The following is a 22,047-nucleotide window of genomic DNA, read 5'->3' on the forward strand; positions in this document are numbered from 1 at the left end:
GAGTTATTGGTAGATCTGATAAATATTTTGGGTTTTATTTGGGTAGAGGTTTACTAGATCAATATGGGTATGGAAAGAGATTTTTTTTCTGGCATTTTTACAGTTAAGTTAACATATACTTTGTTTCCATCCCAAAATGTTATCTTTTTAGAAGCCATCCCAAAATGTTATTAAGGAGCCCACTCTCTTATTCTTTTATTTAAAAAAAAATAAAAATTGGAAGAGTTGTGTTCCTCTCCAAGTGTTTCGGTATCTTATAATGTTGTTCTAGATAAGTTGTCAGCTCAGGTTCAATTTCAAGAATCATTTTTCACCATACTTCGTATTTCATAACTATTTTCGCTTCAAATTTTTATAATAATTTTTTTTGTTTACTAATACGTCACTTGTACTCACATGGATCGTGTTAGTCTTTGCACATATATCAAAATAATTTATAAATGTAATAGTATATTAACATATACTAAATTTATTCATGTAATTCATGACTGTTACACGGTACTAGTACTTTTTTTAATCAGCAAAGAAATAGAAAAGTTTCAGGTACAAGGAGTACCTTTCCCAATTCCCATGTACAAAGTTACAATACAAGAGACCATTACAAAAATATTAACCACACCCCCGTATGTTTGTTTATACCCTAGTTAGCGGTATAAGTGATTCGGATTGTGTTGTGTTTTGTTTATTTTTTAATTTAATTGAATTTAATTAGATTAGATTTTTTTAATTTAATATTATTATTTTTACTTATTAAACCACTTTAATTTTAAATATTTTATCTCTTTTATATTCTCTTTCATTTCAATCAAATAATCATATTTTCTAGTCTCTTTTATCCCTTTCACTTTTTTTCATTCTTTTTCACTCATCTTTATCAGCCTAAATCATGTTTATAACTTTAAATAAATATGGCATTATATTTTTAGTTTTCACTTGTGGTCCCCTTTTCTCAGGGTCGGATGGCCCAACCTGTATATACTTTATGAAATGTACTTTCATTGTTGTTAGTTTGGAAGTTGTAACCACTATATTAAGCTTTCTGTCAAAAAAAACAACAACACTGTGTTAAGCTGAAAATAAGATGTATACGAATCAAGATGCTCCTCTGCAGGCATGATATGGTCACATACAATCCTAATCAAGAATTAACTGTAATCTAAACTTCTATTTTTTTTCACGACTCATACTTTTCAATGAAACGTGTTTAAGCGTAAATTAACAATTCAGATTAATTTAAATATACATTCCAATTAGGTTGAGCAGTTTAAAATAATTTTTAGAAGGGTCTTACTAATAGGACATTAATTAAGAAATTAAAACAAAAAATATTTATTATTATAAAAATCATATATAACATAATTTTACACATTTCAATAAAAAAAATATTTTTTTAATTTTTTAACAATGCTCCAAGTTAAAAATACTAGTTAACATTTTTCTTTTTAGAAATCAATATTTTTACTCAATTTTAAACAAAATTGACCCTAGTACTACTCGTTCTACTATAGTCTATGGCTGCCTTTTATGTAGCCTTTAGTGGTTATTTGGTGGTGCGCTATTAATTTAACTAACGCAGCCAGCTAGCATATGTTTTTGAGATGAGCTACAGGGCAGAATTAGATTAGGTTACTCTTCATAAAAGTAAATTCTCATTTCTCAATTCTTCCTTTTCCTCTAGTATCGTATTTTTTTCTTCTCTATTGGGTACAAACACTATATTGGGATGAATGATCATGATTCATGCCTGTTTTTCCGTTTGCTAAACAAAATAGTATTTGTGTAGAAGAGGCATGTTGTTCCATTTACATGCATTGGAACACAGGGAGAGAGAATCAAACACACCAATGATGTATTCATTAAATAGGAACAATTAAGTGACTTCCCTATATAATGTCACAAAATGTGTGAAGAATAATTCTTTGCTGGGCCTAGAAAACAGAGATTTTATTTAGCCGTATGCAAGACATTCTCGAGTAAAATTAATAAATTCATATTTGTGACTGTGTTGTTTGTTCCCTCATGAAAGGATGATGTTGGCTGCGTACCATCGTGATGTGTTTCAACTTTCAATTGCTTGTCTGAAATCTGAATGATTTCCGCCAGCGTACACAAGTAACAAAAATTATTGTGGTCATCTCATATCTTCAGTGAAAAACTTGGGTGCATAATCGTATGCATGTGTGACACAAATCAATAGGTTTGTCCATGAAACTTTTCTTGGCCACGAAGCTAAGTCACTTAAAATTACTGTCACTTTAAACAAGTAAATTATAGTATTTTATTAATTTATCTATCATTGAATTAAATTTTTTGTTTACTGTCGGCTTTCTCTTTATAGGCTGTCAATGTGGTTGCAATCAGATGCATCCCGAGACATTAAATTTCTTTTTCATTTGGTCCATGGATATGAAATATTTTTCAAACTCCTATCCTAAGCGACTTTTTTTAATTATTTCTATCCAATTCACCACGCAATAGGCCCATCCGTTCCCTACGTAACTGGGGAGTGAAAAATTGTAATTACTCAGAATGCCTACCCAAAACTTCACTTAACAAATGACTTCATATACTAGTTGATGGGAAGTGCTAGCGAAAAAAAACTGAAAATAGAGTTACTTAAATTAGACCTTTTAACTTCCCTTTATGAGCAAGTTGAATTTGTGCTTCCCACGTAACTGAAAAAGTCCCTTTTTATAAGCACTATGAAAGCAAGTATACGAAAACTTCAATTTGGGTATCCAACCTCGTTTTCCTTTGTCCCTATTTTTAAAAACGGAAAGGATAAAGCTTCTGTAACTTATGGCAATAACTAACACGAAAAAAAAAGGTTAAAGCAAAACTTTCAATCATATTTTGTCTTCAGTTTAAGTAGGTGAATCTCAAGCATGACTTTAATTCGTGGGGTCCAAGTATCACTCTCATCCTTGCATTTTCGTCTCCATTTCCCCGTCAGCTTCGTTATCTTGTCACTGTGTCTGTCATAGTCATAGTCATCCCAACCCACATGTCAACACTTATCAAGGTATCAAGCAAATGAAATTACCCTCCTTCAACCTATAACAGCACCTTGCTTTTCTTTTCGCACAAACCCACAAGCCTAACCAAAATTGCATACTATTCAATGCCTTATGACTTGTATATATTTGCTATGAAACCCATAATTAACCCGGAAATACAATTGACAATGATTTTAATTATAATATAGGGTCAAACCATAACTAATCGCAATTTAATTACATCGAGTGATGGCAAGAGAAGCGTAACGTAACGTAAGCAATTTAAGATGCAGTCATTGCATTTGTTTTAGTAGTTTTCAATTTTCATCCGCTATACTAGTTGTGTAGTAAATTTTTAATTAATTTTAAAGGTTAGAATTATGGTATTGAATGCAGAGCCGAGAATCATGCATTTCATTTTCTTGCATTATATTTTGTCTTTACTAATGTTTCACTCAACAGCCATGCCAGAAAACAGAAAGGACATTTCACACATGGAACATCCCAGGAAGAGAAACTCCCCCTTGTCTTTTGTCACCTTCAAATTCAATCCTTCCCTTTCTCTCTCTTTCTCTCTCACACGGTCCTAGCTAATTCTTTCTACTCCTTCCACCATCATATGCAAGCACAAGCGTAACCAGCAACCTTACTTTTCTTCTTCTATTTCTTCTTCAATTACAAAATTGTCTTGATCCTTTTAATTTTCATGTCGGTTTATTTTTGAACCCCAAAGATAGAAACTTTTTTCTTTTTTATAATGAGAAGCATAGCATCTTGTTACAACGAACATGCAATTAGAGTGTCCGATTCATATTGTTCAAGACCTTCGAACCAGGCGTATCTCTGTCCAGAACTCAACCCTTCCACCAGAGATTCCGTTACCTGCATGTACAAACTCTCCCTCATCAAAACGCAAAAACAACTCTTCATCACAATAACTTGGGCCAAGAAACTCTTGGGCCAAGGCTTCACCATAACCATCTCCAATTCTGAACATTCTCTTTCTCCCTCTAATAATAAATCCAACGCAAGGCAATTGAGAAAGAACAAAGGCAACGAAACATTCCAATCCCAAAATTTTCAAGTCCAAGTCTTGTGGGATCTCTCCGATGCAAAGTACGAGGAAGGACCAGAACCGGTTGGTGGCTTTTACGTCGACGTTTTGGTGGACTCCGAACTGGGCCTACGCCTCGGCGACAAAAATTCCTCAATGGAAGAATTGTTACCAAACTTTGACGCAAAGGAAGCGACTTTCTCGATGGTTTCACGGAGCGAGACGTTTTCCGGCACAACGGTTTACGCGACGAAGGCGAAATTCTCGCAGACGGGAAGTTCTCACGATATATTGATTAGGTGCGGCGCGGAGGCGGAGCGAGGAGAGCCGAAGGGTCACGTGTTGTCCGTGTGCGTGGACAAGAAGACAATGTTCCAGGTTAAGAGGCTGAGGTGGAACTTTCGTGGGAACCAAACAATTTTTGTCGATGGTTTGGTCGTTGATATGATGTGGGACGTGCACGATTGGCTTTTTAATTCGAATTCTGCTTCATCTGCAGTGTTCATGTTCAGGACAAGGAGTGGCCTCGATAGTAGGCTATGGTTGGAGAAGAGTTTGCACGCGCACAAGGAACAGGACAAAATTGGGTTCTCTTTGTTGATTTGTGCCTGTAAGAACAATGACTGATTCAATCTTATATAGATTTTTTTTTCGTTTTAATTCATCTGGATTTTATAAGATTGAAAACACTGACACCTATTTAGATGATTTTTTTCTTCTTCTTAATCTTAATCTCTGTCGATGATATTTGGTCAGTGGTTATGTAATCCTGTCCGTTTGAACCGGAATAGATGAAAGTTTATAGATTATATTAATTATTTGTACCGTTGAAGTATTTTTGTTTTTATTTTTCTTACACGAAACATTGTTCGGCTGAGATATGCGTGTTTTAATGATTTTGTACGTTTTTGTTTATTAATGGGGATGGGTTGGAGGTTTGGACATGCGTGGGGTGCTTGAGGTGGCAAAACTGGAGTTTGGATGTGGTGAGATCATACATGACAGTGCACACTTAAATATCGTTGAACTTTCTGTTTATCATGATGATGTATGGTTTTTTGGGATTACTAGCTCTTTAATTTGTTGAATATAATTCTTTATTGTATAGATTCATATGTGAGATAATTACACTGGCAATTCATACATCTTAGATTTAGAATTTCTAATCAAAATTCCACCTACCTAATTGCTATCAGGTGGGTCGTTTAATTTAGAACATGTTTATGTGAAACGTCAATTTCCATGAGCATCCCGATTCATGTGTTTTCAATGAGAAAATGGAATGGAATTAAAATTATGTTTCACAACTTAGTTTTATATAGACATTGGTGCATGTTTGGATGCTAGGAGTCGAGTTAGCTCAAGAGTATTTTTAACATGTTTGTTTGTGAAAAAGATCTAGAAGTTAAATTATCTTATTTCCCAATTGACGTGAATCTCTCGGGTTATATGTTTGATCAGGGAAAGCCTTGTGCAAAAGAGTTTAAAAAAATTACACAACCAAAATGTAATTATATTGACAAAATCAAAATGGAATCACATTTTTTTTCAACTCTTCTTACACAACAATAATACGTTTACATTGTATACTTTGTTAACAGAATTTTGTTTTCGTGAAAATGGTATTTTAAAAAAAAAAAATTAAAGCGCACGTGTTGGTCGAAAATATAAAAGTGGAGATTAGAATAGCAATTCTTATGATGTGTTGTCCTCCAACACTGGGCTTTTAAAATTATCCAACTGGAAGTGAGTGAAAACCCATCCTACGGTTAATTAAATAATCATAGCTATTACTTTTTGTACCCCAAAAATTGCTTCCCGAACCTTTTTGGAATGTGTTTTCTTACCTTTTGGATTGACCTATCTGTATTGTAAAAGGTTTAATCAATCCAGAATGTAAAACTAGTTTTCGGGTTCACGAATTGAAAAAGCTACAGCCAATAATCACTGACATAACAAAAATATAAAAGTTTTTTTGTCCTAATAATGATGTGTATAAATCACAAATTGAAATGGATTTTTTAAAGTAATTTTATTCAATTATATAGGACTGATTTCAAAAATTCATTTTTTAATTATCGTAATTAGGATGTTTGGTTTTTCTGATGCAATTTTGAGATATTTTCACAAACTTTGATTATTTGGATCGACTATGAGATTAATTCTTGATTTGATAATTAGTCACACTTAAAGTTCATCATTCATCTCCAAAAGTATATTATGTAGAAATTCAAAAATTAATTTGATCTAATTTAAATTGAACATATTGCACATATATAGTTTTATTTATGAAATTATTATATCACTTTTTACATAAGTAGATATTTATCAAATTATTGTAATAATTTATTTAGTCTCTAAATGGTAAAAAGTGTGATATTTACATTTGTCATTAAGTTTTGTAAAATTATTTTATCATTAAGTTATATTTTTATAGAATCTATTTAATATTAAATTATAAAATTTATAGATCAAATTATCATTAAGTTTTATGATAAGATATAATTTTTGTATTTTTTACACATTTAAAGATTAAATAAGGACTTTAATTTTTTTTTAGAGATTAAAGATGATTATTTACCTTTTCACATTTACTTACATGTGTATTTGGTTTAATGTTTAACCCGACAGACAAATATGTGTAAGGGATGTAAATTTCTAAAACTATTGTTACAAACTTTTAAACCTAACATAATGTATATCTAAACATACTATTAATTTTCTTATTGTGCGGACGAAAGATGAAAGGTAGCCTTTTTTATTTTCTTACTTAAATCGATTTAAATTTTTATATATGAAGATAGCAATCGTTGATTTTTTTTACTTTGTTTTTTTTTTTTTTTGTCGAGCATTTTCACTGTTAATGGTGTACTTCTGGTAAAATGTGAGAAACTTAAATACATATTATGTGAAGATTAACCGAGATTATAGACAGAAAAATTCGTGGACAGACGACGAAGTCACGAACACGACCTCAAGGGGAGACATGTGGGCAAATGGTAACGAGGAAAACCATGAACACATCGTGAACTACAATTGCCAATTGCAGACAGAGAAAGGAAGGTCCTACATCTTTTTAGACTGCTTCTAGCACTAGGAGTTGTCACGCAAGTGATGAATTAGGTGATCTCAATAGTTGAAAATTTTCCGTATGCAATCAAGGGACAATTGAGAATCCCATCGAGTTAGATACTTAGATTGTTGTTGGACTGCACACGGAAGATCCTCTACCCTTGAGACCACCTAGTCCAACACCTAATGACTTTCATCTTTTTAACTTGAAAAAAAGTCTAAAGTCCAAACGCAAACCTAAACCTTTTTTTTTTTACTAGATCCAAACCCAAACCTACAACAACCTAACACCCATGCGTTGGCCGATACTTGTCAGTTGGCACCCTCTAATTTTTGTATTCATCAGTTGAATAAACTCTCAATTTTATATTGGAAGTATTATTGTCTTTCTTTAATGATTTTAAAAATTGTATAGTAATTTTTTAAATGTTAAATAGTAAAAAAAAGAAAAACTTTAACATTTGTCCTACAACATGGTTTTGTGTTTTGATTGGAAAATGGAAAAGTTTAAATTTCTTTAATCACTGTAATTAAAATATTTAGCTCACTAGTAAAACTCCAATGAGTTTCAGTCTATTAAATAGGTTACTAGATTAATTATTGATCTAAAATTTAATCATATTAAAGTTTTGCAAATTTTTTTATCATACTCATATCATTAAAATTTGTAGGTAATTAGCCATCTGACCCATATTAATTGAGTTAGAAATTATTCTATCTATCATGAATAATTTTTGTGTATAACCATTGTTCCGGTACTCATTAATCATTACCATCCCTGATAACAATTGGTCAAAAAATAATCTTCCCCAATAACAAAAGTTTCACATGTTTTGTGTATAATTAGTATAGTATTTAGCACAAATCTATAAAATAATTGATTTTGTAAGAAAAAAAAATTGATTTTGCACGAAAACGATGACAATTGTGTAGTACAAATCAGAAAGTGAGATATAATTTTATCGATATGTTTTTTTATAAGGCAGATTCTTTTATTTACTATTATTAATATAATGAATAAGCATCTGATTTTTTTTTTCAATGTTCTATATTATCCTTTATTATCTAAACTTGTGAGTTAAGGTGGTGGTGATGGTTCTCAAGTCACTGGTTCTTCGCGGCGAGTCACTAGTTCTCCGATCTGGATTTGTGGGTGTTGTTTGGGTGGGTTAAGATTGTTGTGATGGAGTTGGTTTTGTAGGTGAAGGATGGAGTTGGAGCGCCAGTGTTGGGGCCTGGGTGGTGGCGTGGCGGCGCAATGGTGGCACGGGGTTTGGGGAATGGGTCCGGGTAGACAGTGGTGGTGGCGCGCACTGTTATGGCTTGTCGAACCTCCCCTCCACCTCGGCCCTTCGCAAAATATCCTCTGACGCGGCCCCCACCCCTTCTTTCTTCTCCGACGACGGTTTGAGAGAGAATGATATAGTTCACTTTTTGCTGCTAGTTGTGTTGTTCGGGGCATTCACGAATTTGATTGCCATAGATTGGTCTAGATCTTTCACTTTGCTTTATTATTGTGCTCCTTTAAATTGAGTTAATAACTTTCTTCAAATTATAATTTTTTGCCACACAGGTATTTGATCTTGAGGCTTCTACCTTTGAATCCTTTTCTCACGCAAGTTATTATCATCCTTTTTGTGTGTATTCTGGTTATTTCTAGCAATTGGTTATCAATGTCGTTCTTGGTGGGGGATAAAACGGTGAATAAATTTGAAGCGCTTGGATTTTTTCTTTATATATAGAAACAATTTGTGGCGGTTTTTAGTTCCGACAATTGTTTTAAAAATAAAATTAAAAAAAGTGTGAAAGTCCGGCCCGAAACATGACTTCGTTAAAAAAAAAACCTTAAAGACCAAAATTAAATCTTTTGGAAACTTTTAAAATAATATGGGGATCAAATTGATAATTAAGCATTTTCTAACCTTGATGAATGTTTTGTTATCTGATTTACTCTGCTTCATATTCTGGCTACCTAAGATGGTAAAAGAAATTTAAATTCATAGATCCAGATTCCGATCTGTGTGTTTGAGGATTGGTTTAATGGAAAAGCTTAAATTGTGTGTTTTGATTGGAAAATAGAGAGCAACATGTGAACTTCGTTGCCTCGCGAAAATTTATCGATTTGATTTTATTTTGATATGCATGTATGTCCCTGAATTCTTTTGTGATTATTTTCTTTTTTTTTTTTCGTTCTTTACATTGAATGGCTTTGGTTGGGATATTCTTTGTATATCTTAATAAACAAGACAAACTATTGGACTATGTTTTTTATAGTAATGTTTAAATCTTGTTTGGGCTCGTTGATTTCTTTCTTGAATTTAGATCTGAGTGGTTGAGCGATAAAGTTGTGCAAACCTGTTAAATAGGGACTGGTTCATGACACATCTTAGGGAAGGGCTGAAAGTGAACAATATTTGACATGCAAAATTGTATTAGTAAACTACAATGTCATTTTTATATATATATAAAATTAAAGTCTAATCAAATGGTTTTTGAAAAATTGAGCGAGGGGCTCGGGGACACTTGCATCCTCTAGATCCCTCCCAATACAATTTAGTAATACTGGATTCGTATAAATTAGTTCAGTTTGTCGGTCTATTTTTTTTTTCCATGGAATTACTTTTATCAGTTTTCAATTTTTTTGCACAAATTTCCATTTTATCTTTGTTCAACTGTTGAGAATTTTTTAGTTTAACCTGTCTTTCTCCTTGTTTATTCATTTCAAGTTGAAGTGAGATCATTCTATTGTGGTAATATTAATATGGCTTGGTTCAAAATTTATATGTTCTACTGGTTAATGTGCTTACATTGGCACCCCAGGGAAGGCTATCCTTGTTGCTGATGAGTCAAGTGGTACAATTGGAAGGCATTTGGCCAGCATTAATTTAATGTCGAGAATGTTGAAGCAAATAGGCGTGCTCTTCGGGAACTCCTATTCACCACACCTGGTGCTTTTGAGTGCCTCAATGGTGTGATCTTGTTTGAGGAAACCCTATACCAAAAGACAGCTTCAGGTATTGATACTCAGTTTTACAATATTTAAAGGATTCATTACTATCTTCTCATGAGTAATAACTAGACATCTTATTTACACCTTTATTATGAATTTATTTATGAAAAACATTTTCCTAACTAAATTTTACCTTGCTTTTCAGTTGAATAATTCTAACTCTACACTATCTAGTATCTACTAATCTAGTAAGAGGATTAGTAGATATACTAAATGCATTGACTTGCTCATATATTATTTTCTTTATAAAGTATTAGGAGGATCAGTAGGATATTGTAGTAAATAACGGTACTCTATTCAGTTTTTGTCCAGACTCTTTCAATTCAATTTTATTAGTTTCTGAGTTTTTCTTTTTTAATGTAATTTATTGTAGGAAGACCCTTCGTAGAGTTGTTGAAGGAAGGTGGAGTTCTTGCTGGTATGAAGGTTGACAAGGGCACAGTAGAGATCGCTGGAACTAATGGGGAAACTACTACTCAAGGTTTGGCCTCAACCTCAACGTCATGAACAAGTACGAGGGAAATTGGAAGGGCAGTTCAGCAGAGCACTCTCAAGGCATGGGGTGGGAAAGATGAAAACATTAAGAAGGCTCAGGGTGCCTTCATTGCTAGGTGCAAGGCAAACTCACGTGCAACTTTGGGAGAACTTACAAGGGTGATGCTACCCTTGCTGAGGGTGCCTCCGAGTCTCTCCATGTCAAGGACTACAAATACTAACTAGAAAAGGTGTTGGCTTCTTTTGGAGAGTTTTTTTCCACTATTTGGCACCAACGTTTTCATGTTCTTTCTTTCATAGAAGTTAGACTCGGCCGTTTTGCTTTGCGATCTCGGTTATAGGAGGTTTACGGATTAAAGAATAATTGCATCAAGCTAAATTGGCTTGTTACCGTTGCTTTACATTTTGGTTTTTCTCTGATTGAGTTTTGCCAAAGATGGAAACAAGAAGCACGAGGAAGAGCCACTCAAGGGGTTGTTTTTACTTGGATAACAATGGTGACCGGTCCTCTATTTATAACCAAGGAGATGTCTATTGTGGTAGTATCAATTACTATTATCAAATGAGTCTCGGAGGCTACAAACAAGTGATGGTTCTTCCAATTCAAATGTTGGAAATGCAATTAGGAGTGATAAATGCTTTAAAGCCTCAATTATGCAACCTCAACGGTCATGGGTCCCAAAGCAGTCAATAATATGGTCACCATGACCTATCAAGCTAAACAACATAAAAGATGTTCTGCTAGACTAAAAGTTGGTATAAATATTTTGATGTTACTTGCACTTTTCTCTATCCATCCTCCTATAACACAATAGAGCATGGTATCGAAAGAGCAACATGGAACTCATAACATTGAAAACATAAAAGCATGTGTTGTCGTCCACAAACATGGAAGAGGAAAAGGGAATCGACAAACATTGAAAGTGTGATATGTGCTTTCCTTATTGAAAAGAGTAGACCCTCCTTTTTTTTCCCACAAAGGTGAAAGTGTGAAAGGTCTGTGGTTGAGGAGGGGAGCTGCAGGTTCCGACTTGCAAGAAGGTTTTGTCATGATGATTGACGATGGAAGAGGCATGTTACGAAATTTAAATTTGAATCGCAATTTTGAAAGGTAATGCTGAGCAAACAAAAGAAATACCTTTATTTCTCCATTTTTCCAATTTTAATTATTTTGCATATTCAATACCTTATGTTATTTTTTCTGAGTTTTTCTCACAAATATTGACTGCAAGTGTTTTGTAGTTTGGTTGGGAATATTTTTTTTTCATTGACCTAGTTTTGTTTGGTGCAGAGAGATTGGTCTAATATTGAATTTTTTTTATTGGTAATTTTGTATTGTTATTAAACTATTCAGAGATTTTATTGTGTAAAATTGTATGTTGTTCTTATCATTTGGTTGAAGTTTACTTATTAGTAGTTTCTTATGTTATAAACTACAGGTTCTGTAAATGGAGGAAATTACAAAGAATTGGCAGCATGACCAGCAAATAGATCATCATTGGTAATTAATCATGTTGATGGGTACTATATATGAACTTTTTTGGGACTCACCAAATTTTTGTCTACAGGTAAATTGATCTATCATAAAAAAGATTTGCAGGTAAGAGTCTACGCATCTTCCGTTTGGTCCTTGAGAGAGACATGGTTTCATCCTCCTTGAAATATATTTAGACCCTTAATTTTATGTTAATTTGCGTTTTTTTGTATGGTACCTATTTTTACTCATTTGTCTCCATTTTACTGATTAACTAATAATTTTTTTTTCTTATTCAAGGTACACTTTTATTATTTTATGATAGATTAGACAATTTAAACTAGTCTAATGCCTAACATTGGCTGCAGATAATGAAAAGAAAGAACCACGGCTGGTGGTTAGTTGCATGCACACTCTTCAGTTTAATCATTTTCAGTTTCATTGTCTTTGTCAAAAAATAAGTTTTAGCTTCTTGAGTGTTGGTTTGATTAAATTTCGAGCATCCTTAATCCTTATGATTCTATTTTTTACTTTGGCAGGTTCAGTGGGGATTTAGGACAACTGAGATGTACTAAAATGGATAAACAATTATTTGGACACTAATGAAATCAGTATTTCAACACGTGTCTTAGGAGATGGTGGACTAGTTCATACGAAGAAACTCTTATCATACAATATGGTTTGAAAATTTTCTTTTAGAAAAAAAATTGCAGGGACTGTCTGTACTGCTAAATACATATTCTTATATGGGAACAAATTCTAAGAACTGAGTATCTTTTCCTAGACTTGTTTCTTTGTTTGGTATGAAATTAATACTTTCCTGGAGCTCTACAACATTAGGAAGTTGATCCTCGTTAATGTATAATAATATGATTGATGAAATATTTTGAATGTTGAAGTTCAGGAATAGAAAAACAAAATCAGGAAAATATATTTAAATTTTCAATGGATTTAATATTCAAGACAACTAGATATTTTAAATTTAAAATTAATTAAAATATAGATGTAACTTTGTTTTCGGCCTAACTCAACCGTAATAAGGCAAAAAAAAATGGTCGTATTTTGGCACCAAAACCACTTGGACCCGCCTGATTCAACCCATAATCTGCAACAACCGACCCGCTGAAATTGACGGTCAATTCTGTCATAAATGGGCCTAAAAATAAAAAGGATGTGGATTGGTATATCAAGAGCTTGGGCTCGGAGATGGAAAATATTGGTTACAACATGAGAGCCTATGCTATTTGTAGCTTCCAATAACCCCTGGGGAACTGCTTGGGCACCCAGCAGTTTTCCAAAATAACATATTAGCTTTTTTCTTTCTGCAGTGCCTTTTTTTTCATAAAACTACACTCTCTTAGTGTAACTTGCTTCCATTAGCGTCCTTTTGTGAGTGTTTGTTATCACCGGTAGTGTACGTGCGTTGTTTACCGATATACGGTGAAATTCGGTGATTTTTCATCGTTGAAAAAGAAGAAGTGCGTATTTCTTTTTCAAACATACGGATTGGCAATCCGCATGGTTCATACGGATTGCCAATCCGTATGGCCATACGGATTGCCAATCCTTATGTTTTGAATTTTTTTTTAAATAATTTATTTAGAATCTTTTATACATTTAATTTATTTATAAATTTGATAATTAAACAAATTTGATATTTAATTGAATGTTGTATTTAGATATTTATTACAATAATTAATAGTTAAAAAAACTTGGTATTTAATTGAATAGTGTATTTAGATGTTTATTACAGTGATTGAAAATTAAAAAAATTTGGTATTTAATTGAATGATGTATTTAGATGTTTATATATATATAAAAATACATTATTAGATCAAAATTAACTGTAATAAGATCAAAAAATACATTAATAAATTTATGTTAATAATGTATTTTTTTTACGTATGTAAAAATTAATTGTCAAAAAATTTATTATGTACATTAAAATTTTAGTGTTACATATAACAACATTAATTATTTTATAACATAATTGATTTGTTAGCTCAGTTGGTTAGACCGTCATGCTAATAATGAAAAAGTCATATGTTCTATGGAAGGGCAAAATTGGAATTTCACATGCTATGCTGGGTGTCCCAGCAAAAATTCTGAGTGTCCAAAGCAACTTCCTAACCCCTGTATTGTCCAATTACCATTTCAAGTGATCCGCCATTGTTTTTTATGTTCTTCACGCTCACTAGTTGGGTGATATTGAGGGCCCATGAGCCCACGTATGCCCACTACTTTCTTACACTGCTACGTCCAAATTTAAAACAAAACAAGGACCCAAAAAGAAAACAAAATCAAAGGAGCCTGGACCAAAAACAAAAGGCCGAAATAAGGCCTTCATATCTATCTAAAGTTTAATCTGTGAGTGCGCCTAGAGAAGCATAGTTTGATCGAAATAATATGAGGAAAAAATAAATAAACATGCATTTACTTTCTCTTTCCTTTTAGTTCCACCCTGATCTCTTTTTTTTCTTTTTTAATCACACAACTTGAGATATTTATCACTTTTTTTCCTACCTTTTCTCTTTTCTTCCTAACACTCTCCTCTATCCATCCTAATCCATTCCATTTTGGGAAATGAAAATGAGATGGACATTAATTAGTGCTAATACTCATAGTATGCCTACCATAGAGGTTCACTCAATAATGCACCGTCTCCACCCTTATTAAAAAAATAAAAGCAAAAGGAAAAATGCTGAAGTCTTGGGCCATGAATTATTCCAATGGCTACGATAGGGTAGTTATTTTTGGTCTAGCCTACTAATCAACTTTATATAGACACAAATATATGAGGAAGCATTCCTCCAGCACCTTCCCTCTAGTCGCCACTCGAGAAGTCAGAACCTGATTGCGTATTTTTAACAATGGGTGAGATGCATAAAGGTTACCTTTTACAGTCCAAAATAATTATTAAAAAGCAAATAGCCCAAGCCAGAATTTCCCATCTTGATTCTGAGTTGGGGTACATTAGTACATAACCTTTTTATTTATTTATTTGTTTTAATTTTTTCCTGAGGTACTTGAGGTGCAGGGTGCAGCTGAGTAAGTAGTCACCTCAGGGGGCATCAGACAAAAAAAGCACATTTTTAAGTATGCATACACTTTAATTTCATACTATCATCTTTCCATTATTGTACACGTGATGCGATTTTGGGTTCGTTTGACTTGGCTAATTACTTAACTGCCTCTTATAAGCGTGAAGACAAAGCAAGGAAGGAACGAGGGTTCAAAAGAGAGAGAGAGGGATAAAAAAAAGCTGAGGCTGAGGGAGAAACGAAACGAAAGTGCTGTGTGTGTTGTGTTATGATAATGACTGCAAGTATGCCTTCCCAACCCTTGCATTTTGGTTTTCCTTTAGCAGGAAACTTCTTTACTCTTTCCCAAGTACGGATTCTGCCTGTTCAGGAGCGTAAGGTGTATCAGTAATATTTATGTAATGCTTATGCATATATATATACATATATATCTGTGTAGTTGTAGCGGTAGTTGTGCCAGTACCACATAGCCTTAAAATGCAACAAAATACTTGGACTGCAGATAAGGCTCAGTGTCATGCTACTGTCACTCACTCGCTTCTGTAACAACAAAATAATAATTTTAATTTTGGGAAGTGGGGTGTTTCACTTTCGTGACTTTACTATAATGTATTTAATGGTTGATTCACCTTTCAATGCCATACATATACGCCAGGGCCAGGACACGCAAGGTAGGGTTTTCATCTTTATATATAGGAAGTCAAAACTCAAAGGCTCACGTATTTGTCAAGGTAGGGTACCCGTTATTCCTCACTAAACTCGCCAGAGCTCACCTTTCAAATCAGTATTCGTATACAAATTTTATCTTAAAATCCTTATTTAATTTCCCCTAAGTATATACTATGATGTATATATAGGACTACTTCCGCTCACGTGCCTAATATAAATATTATTATTAAGTACATACGGCAGCACAAGTGTCCTTAGTCCGTAAAGGATGTAGGTATATATTTAAGAAATTATTCGTGCTTAAATGGAAGGTTATTGGACTAAGAACTGGACCCTGCATTCTTTAGTTCTATATCGACTTAATATGTATCATTTTTTTTCTCATGCTAGCATTTAAAAAAAAAAAAAGAGCACAAAAGAGGTAAGCCGAATGCACCCATGTGGATTTTGCTTCTTTCTTGTTCAATATCAAAACCAACTAGGACCACACAATACAATTGGGAACTGTATATGGCTATAGAGAATTCCCGTGCCGTTACTTTGCTGGGTAACATTTATTGATCCTTCTGTACAAAACCAGCCAATAAGATGGTCACGTTAGTGACCTATCGAACTCAACAGTACAAAGAAGTTCTACTAGAAGCTCGAATATATATTTTGATCTATGTTCCTTGCACTTTTTCTCTATCCGTCTTCCTTTAACAATAAATATAGTTTTAGACCATGCGTAATAGAAAATTTCATTTGCAGTACTAAGGCTGGAGGGGGTTGTGGGTTTAAGTCCATGTTCATTTAGTTAAATAGGCCGAAAAAATACTCAACATTTCTTGTTCTGAATTGCCTTTTTTTTAATTCATTAGATCTAGCTAGTGCTTAGTGGTAAAAGATTTAGAAATTTTGCATAAAATTTTTCGTTGAAACCTTATTACTATTGTAAAAGAAATTATTTGTATAATTAATACATATATATTTTTGCAACCTTTGAATTATACAAATATGGAAGCACTCTCTTTAATTTAATGCGTCTACAATAGTTGGGTGCACGCCAGGATGCAATACATCATATACCTCGCACAATGAAAACTCTAAAAGGTTTCCTATTTAAGTATTTAAGTTCCGTATCATGACTAATCAAATTAAATTGTTATGGTATAGTGAGAAGATATTTAAAATTTTTATTGAACACTCAAGTAATCTCTCATCAAATTGGTCTATTTTTTAGTAAATTAAATTACTGAGTTCATGTTCTTTGGTATTAGGTCTTATGAGTTTTCTCATATTCAGCAGCTTACTGGATTTAGCTTGAATGACTTCTAGATAATTGAGTGTTCCCCTTTTATCATCTAGATTAAATGTATGTCACTATACTCCCTTGCTTTTCAAGATTATTGGCCTGATTCAGGGATGGAGCAGGAAGTCTTTATCTTATGCAGGTAAGCTAGAGTTGATCAGAGCAGTTATTCAAGGAATTGTGAATTTCTTGATGGGAATTTTTCCTTTGCTTCAATCTGTTATGGACCGGATCAACGTTTCGTGCTGTAATTTTCTGTAGGGCAAAACGGATATTGACAAAAACAAGTCATTGGTTGCTTGGTCAGTAGTTTGTTCTCCGAAAAAAGAAAGGGGTTTAGGCCTTTTTAATTTCAAGAACTGGAACCTTGCGCTTCTTTTCCGTATCCTGTGGGACTTTCGTTGTAAGAAAGATTCTCTATGGGTTCGGTGGGTTCATCATTACTATTTCAGAAGGAGCGATGTGTGGAATTACAATACTTTTTCATTAGATTCAGTGTTGATAAAGAAAATCATTCAAATAAGGAATTTTATTATCTCCAAAGAACTAAGTACGAAAGAGGCCAAAAAGAGTATTCAATCTTGGAGCACCAATGAACAATTGCTTGTTGACAAAGTCTATGAATACATTAGAGGTGCCAAGTCTACTGTTAGTTGGTGTTATGTTATATGGAACCCAGCAATCCCGTCTAAGATGACTTTCATTCTATGACTTGCTAAAAGGAATCAACTGCTTACTCTTAACAAAACTGCTTTTTTGAACAAGGATTCCCTCTGCCCTTTATGTTCAAATGAGGCCGAGTCAAATGCTCATTCTTTTCTGGCCGGAAATCTCTCCAAGTTCGGGCTCACATTCGTGATTTGGCTCCTTTCCGCAGGCGTTTCACTTCTTTGCAGCGCATTACTGACTATTTAATTAGGGGCAGATCCACATCAGGTGTTCAAGAAAAATTTCGTTGTCTGACTATAGCAATTACAGTCTACTGCATCTGACTATCTAAGAACAAGCTGATTTTTTAAGATTATCAATTTTCTATAATAGAGGTTATTAGCAAGATTAAGTTTCTTATGTATAGACAAGCGCACCTGTTGCATTTGTTTTAACATCTTGATATAGACTTTCTTGTATTAGGGAGACTTTTGATTTTTTATAACTGCGGGGTATGTCCCGTTTATTGTTGTATCATTTTGGGTTTAATATAATTTACATTTTTCCCAAAAAATAAAGTGAAAAAAAAATGACAAAAACATATCCGAAGAGTTGCAATAATTTAGTCCCGTAGTCTGGAACCAGAAATTATCTGCTTATGTACAAGAACTGCTAGTCTAATTCAAAAAGATCATTCAATAAGTAAATCTGGCCTTTTTTATGCTTGTAACAATGTCCGATGCTTCAACAATATCCATCAATACATCACTTTCTCCCGGTTCATAAAACTATTGACCAATAAATAAATACCAAAGAAATTGCTACCTTTCAGTACACAAACACAAAAGGCCAGCACAGATAAATATCCAAAAAAATTAATTAAAAAAAAGGCAAGATAGGTGTGGAAGGTGGAAACTAGGAGAAAGACGGTGACCAACTAATGAATGATATGAACATTATCGGAAGATGCGACATGTGAAGTAATATAACTGCAAATTCCATTTGCACGCATAAAAGAAATCAGCTAATGGAGAAATTCACCTGAATTAGTGTCATACTCACACCCCAACAATTCAGTGATATTTGCCAATGTGTAGTCTCCCTCATTAAACTTACGTACGTGACTTGAACACATTATTTTTCACCTTGATTCCATAAATATAATAAGATTGAGCACCTTATCATCATCAGTCTCTATACATAAACGACCCTCATCAGTTAGCTCTTGCTTACATAATGTGAGATCATCTGAGATAAAAGGCTGCGAAATTTTCTTGCCTCTTACAAGTGTCAACCATATAATTTCACTCTCATCACTGGTTTTGGCTTGCTTTATTAACCTTTAAGCTATAGTTCTCCCACAAATTTCCACTCTCAGTCATCAAGAAGGGAAAGCAGTTATCAACCGCAACTGTATTTCCAACATTTGAATTGGAAGGTGAAGAGCCATCATTTGTTTGCAGCCTCCCAGTCTTGTGCCTTTGATCGTTGATATCACAATAGGCACCTCCTTGGTTATACAGAGAAGATTGGTCACTGTTATCGAAGTAAAAACAACTTCTTGAGTCTTCCTTGCGCTTCTTGCTTCCATCCTTGACACTCCTTGCATAGTTACTTATACTCTCCCATTTCTCTTTGAAGACCACAGCACTCCTTTCGTAACCAAAACAAGCCATTTTGGTAGCTATTTCCTCCCACATAACCTCTTCTGAACACCCACTTTGCATATACCTTGTCTCCATCTCAGCTCTCAACTGTTGAAGCCTTGCAATCTCAGATTCTGTCCAGCTTTCAGCACCTCTGGCAGTAGTGCTATTTAGTATTTCACTCCCATCTTCATTCTGGTTTTCACTGTGGTTCTGAATTCCAGTTACCATCAAACCATCAGGAGAATGAGTACTCTTTATGATCCCGTTTCCGGTTAATTTGTGCAAAGCCTCCATTAGAGCAGCATCCCTTGCTTCAATCCATGCTCTCTCTTTGGCCCAAAATTTGTGTTCCCTCTCCAACCTTGCAGCTTCTTGTCTCCTCCACTCTTCTTCTCTTAACACCCTCTCCTTCTCCTTCTGTTCCAGTGTCTTTGTGAGTTTATCCAACCACTCCTCTTGCTTCTCCACCAGCTTCCTCATCTGTGAGTCAATGAAGTCCTTTATCTTCACCTTCCAACTTCTTCCACTCACCCTCTTTCTCCTCTTCTCCATGGAGTCATTGTCCTTGAGTCCCCCGCCAGTGCTATTCTGATCATTGTCGTCCGATGATGACGTGTCCAAATCAGTGGAGTTGGTGAGGCTGAGGCTGTCACAATGCTTCTGAGACTGAAACATTTCTTGATTTGTTTGAGAAGGGTTGTTGTGGCTGCTTGTGTGGAAACGAAGGCTACCACTGCCAAAATTGGTTTCTGGCACCGAGGCTTGGTTACTGTTTTCACCATATAAGGCTTCAAGTTGACGAAAGAACCTGTAATGCTTCCCATCTTGTCTTCCTGCTTTCCCTTCCTTTGTCTTCTTGTAATATTTGTATAGGTTCTCGAACTTCTCCCTGCACTTCTTCCCACTCCTTTGATATCCATGTTCTTCAGACATGATCCTTCAACATTAACACAAGAAAACAAAAAGGCTAAGAACTGAGCTCAACGTAGGTGATGGAACATGGAACCCTAGTCTGAGCTGTGAATTAATGATATGATATGAGCATTCCTATGCAATTTCATGCACCGACGTTGTCTATGTTATAGCAACCTAGCTTTAGCAAATAGGACTCAGCTAATGACCATTTCGAATTGGTACAGAAACATGATTCATTGAAGGAAGAGCCTGCTGTTGATGTCATTCCATGAGATAAAAGCTAGAATCAAGAAAGCTAGCTGCTAAAAGCTTCGGAAAGTTGAGTAAGGGAAAAAACTAGTAATAAAAGGGAAGCTAGCACTTGCACTTAAAAGAGGCTAGGAAATTCTCAAAAAAGGGAAAAAGGGACAGTGGTAGAGACGTACTAATATTGGTATATGAACTTAAAGCTAGCACTTGGAAGTACACGTACACGATCAATAATCGAAAAATTGAGTAGCGAGACCACGACCCGTGTATTATAGTACAGTCACTTCCAGCAATTACTGGAGTTTCCAGAAAGTAGCATCACTACAACTAGTAACCAAATTAAAACCAATTAAGTGCAGTCATCTTAGTAGGAAACCGTCAAGAAGGTAGCTACACAAACATTGAATTGTTTTACTTCTTCAATCCCAAGCAAAGAAACAAACAAATAAATAATTATAATTTTCAGATGTTAAAGTTGAAAACAGAAGAGAGTAGTGTTTGAAATGGTACCTAGAAACTTCAACCCATAGGGGGCCTTTTTGATTAGCCTCTTTGAATTTAGAGTCGAGGCGAGATCTGATCTCAAGGAGAGTGAGAGTCTCTTGTCTGGGCCATCTTCCAGTGGAGGCGTCTCCACCGATGCATCCTGCGGTCTCGGCCTCTAAGCAACTAAGCGGAGGAGTAGAGGCGCTAGTGGTGGTGGTGGGAGTGGCAACGGCGATGTTGGTGGCGGAATCAGTGGGGGCGAAGTCGTGAAGACAACGAGGTATTATGTCCGCCACTTGACGACCAAACATCATCATCTCGTAGTGTTGTTGTGTCGCCGCCTGCAGGTTTGGGTGGCCGCCGCCGCCGCCTGGGAACAGCTCCGCCTTGGGCTGCGGAGGCATGGCGGGGAAATGGGTGGGCCGTGGGCCGTTCACCAGCTGCCTCAGATCAGCGATGCCATACTGATGATGGTCCTCCATTTCCATGTGAGAAGGTTAACAAAGAAGAAGAAAGTGGAGAGAAATGAAAATTAAAAAAAAAAAAGAGGTGAGGAAGGAGGATGATGATATGGAGAGGGAAGCGGCAGACTCGGATCCTGCGTCCACGAAAAAGATCAAAATTTAAACGCAGGGGAATGGTCCCATGTATGCTGTACGACACTACGAGAGATATTCAGATTGAAATGAAATGAAATCCTTCTCTCTCACACTCACTCTCACTTTCTCTGTTTAGTATAAGTAACAGTATTAGTGTGGTAATGCGTGTTATCTCTCTCTCGCTTTATGCTGCTTCTTCCTTCTGTGTCGTTGTTCAGTACAGTGTGAGAGGGTGGGCTTGGAGTGTCTTGCGGGTAAGCCTAAGCCCTAAGGCCACCAAAACATACAAAACAAAACTAATGTTAATGTATTATTATTAATATTAAGGTACTCCTATTCTGTATCATAATGTATCAGTTAAATAACTTAAAAAATAAATCATTTATTACATAAATCATA

At 34.8% G+C, this 22,047-nt stretch overlaps 2 protein-coding genes and 1 long non-coding RNA gene across 4 annotated transcripts; 2 read left to right on the top strand and 1 right to left on the bottom strand.

Annotated features, from left to right (window-relative positions):
• Window positions 1–3,299: 3,299 nt before the first annotated feature.
• LOC114399194 lies at window positions 3,300–4,927 on the top strand. The gene has a single exon (XM_028361326.1). The coding sequence runs from the start codon at window positions 3,754–3,756 to the stop codon at window positions 4,675–4,677; it is 924 nt and encodes a 307-aa protein (XP_028217127.1). The 5' UTR covers window positions 3,300–3,753; the 3' UTR covers window positions 4,678–4,927.
• A 5,727-nt stretch (window positions 4,928–10,654) lies between these two features.
• LOC114399722 lies at window positions 10,655–12,935 on the top strand. Of its 2 annotated transcripts, XR_003663802.1 has the most exons (3): window positions 10,655–11,738; window positions 12,067–12,498; window positions 12,641–12,935. It is a non-coding gene; the product is annotated as an uncharacterized LOC114399722 (long non-coding RNA). The 2 variants fall into 2 exon arrangements; XR_003663801.1 differs by having other exon boundaries at window positions 12,067–12,935.
• Window positions 12,936–18,425: 5,490 nt separating this feature from the next.
• On the bottom strand, window positions 18,426–21,891 carry LOC114397976 (trihelix transcription factor PTL-like). Its single transcript, XM_028360070.1, has 2 exons — window positions 21,074–21,891; window positions 18,426–20,336 (listed from the first exon to the last, which is right to left on the bottom strand). Exons 1-2 carry the CDS (start codon window positions 21,535–21,537, stop codon window positions 19,064–19,066), a joined length of 1,737 nt encoding a protein of 578 aa, XP_028215871.1. The 5' UTR covers window positions 21,538–21,891; the 3' UTR covers window positions 18,426–19,063.
• Window positions 21,892–22,047: the final 156 nt, after the last annotated feature.

Source organism: Glycine soja, chromosome 19 (assembly GCF_004193775.1).
Source record: "Glycine soja cultivar W05 chromosome 19, ASM419377v2, whole genome shotgun sequence".
In the NCBI taxonomy this organism is placed as follows: Eukaryota; Viridiplantae; Streptophyta; class Magnoliopsida; order Fabales; family Fabaceae; genus Glycine; species Glycine soja.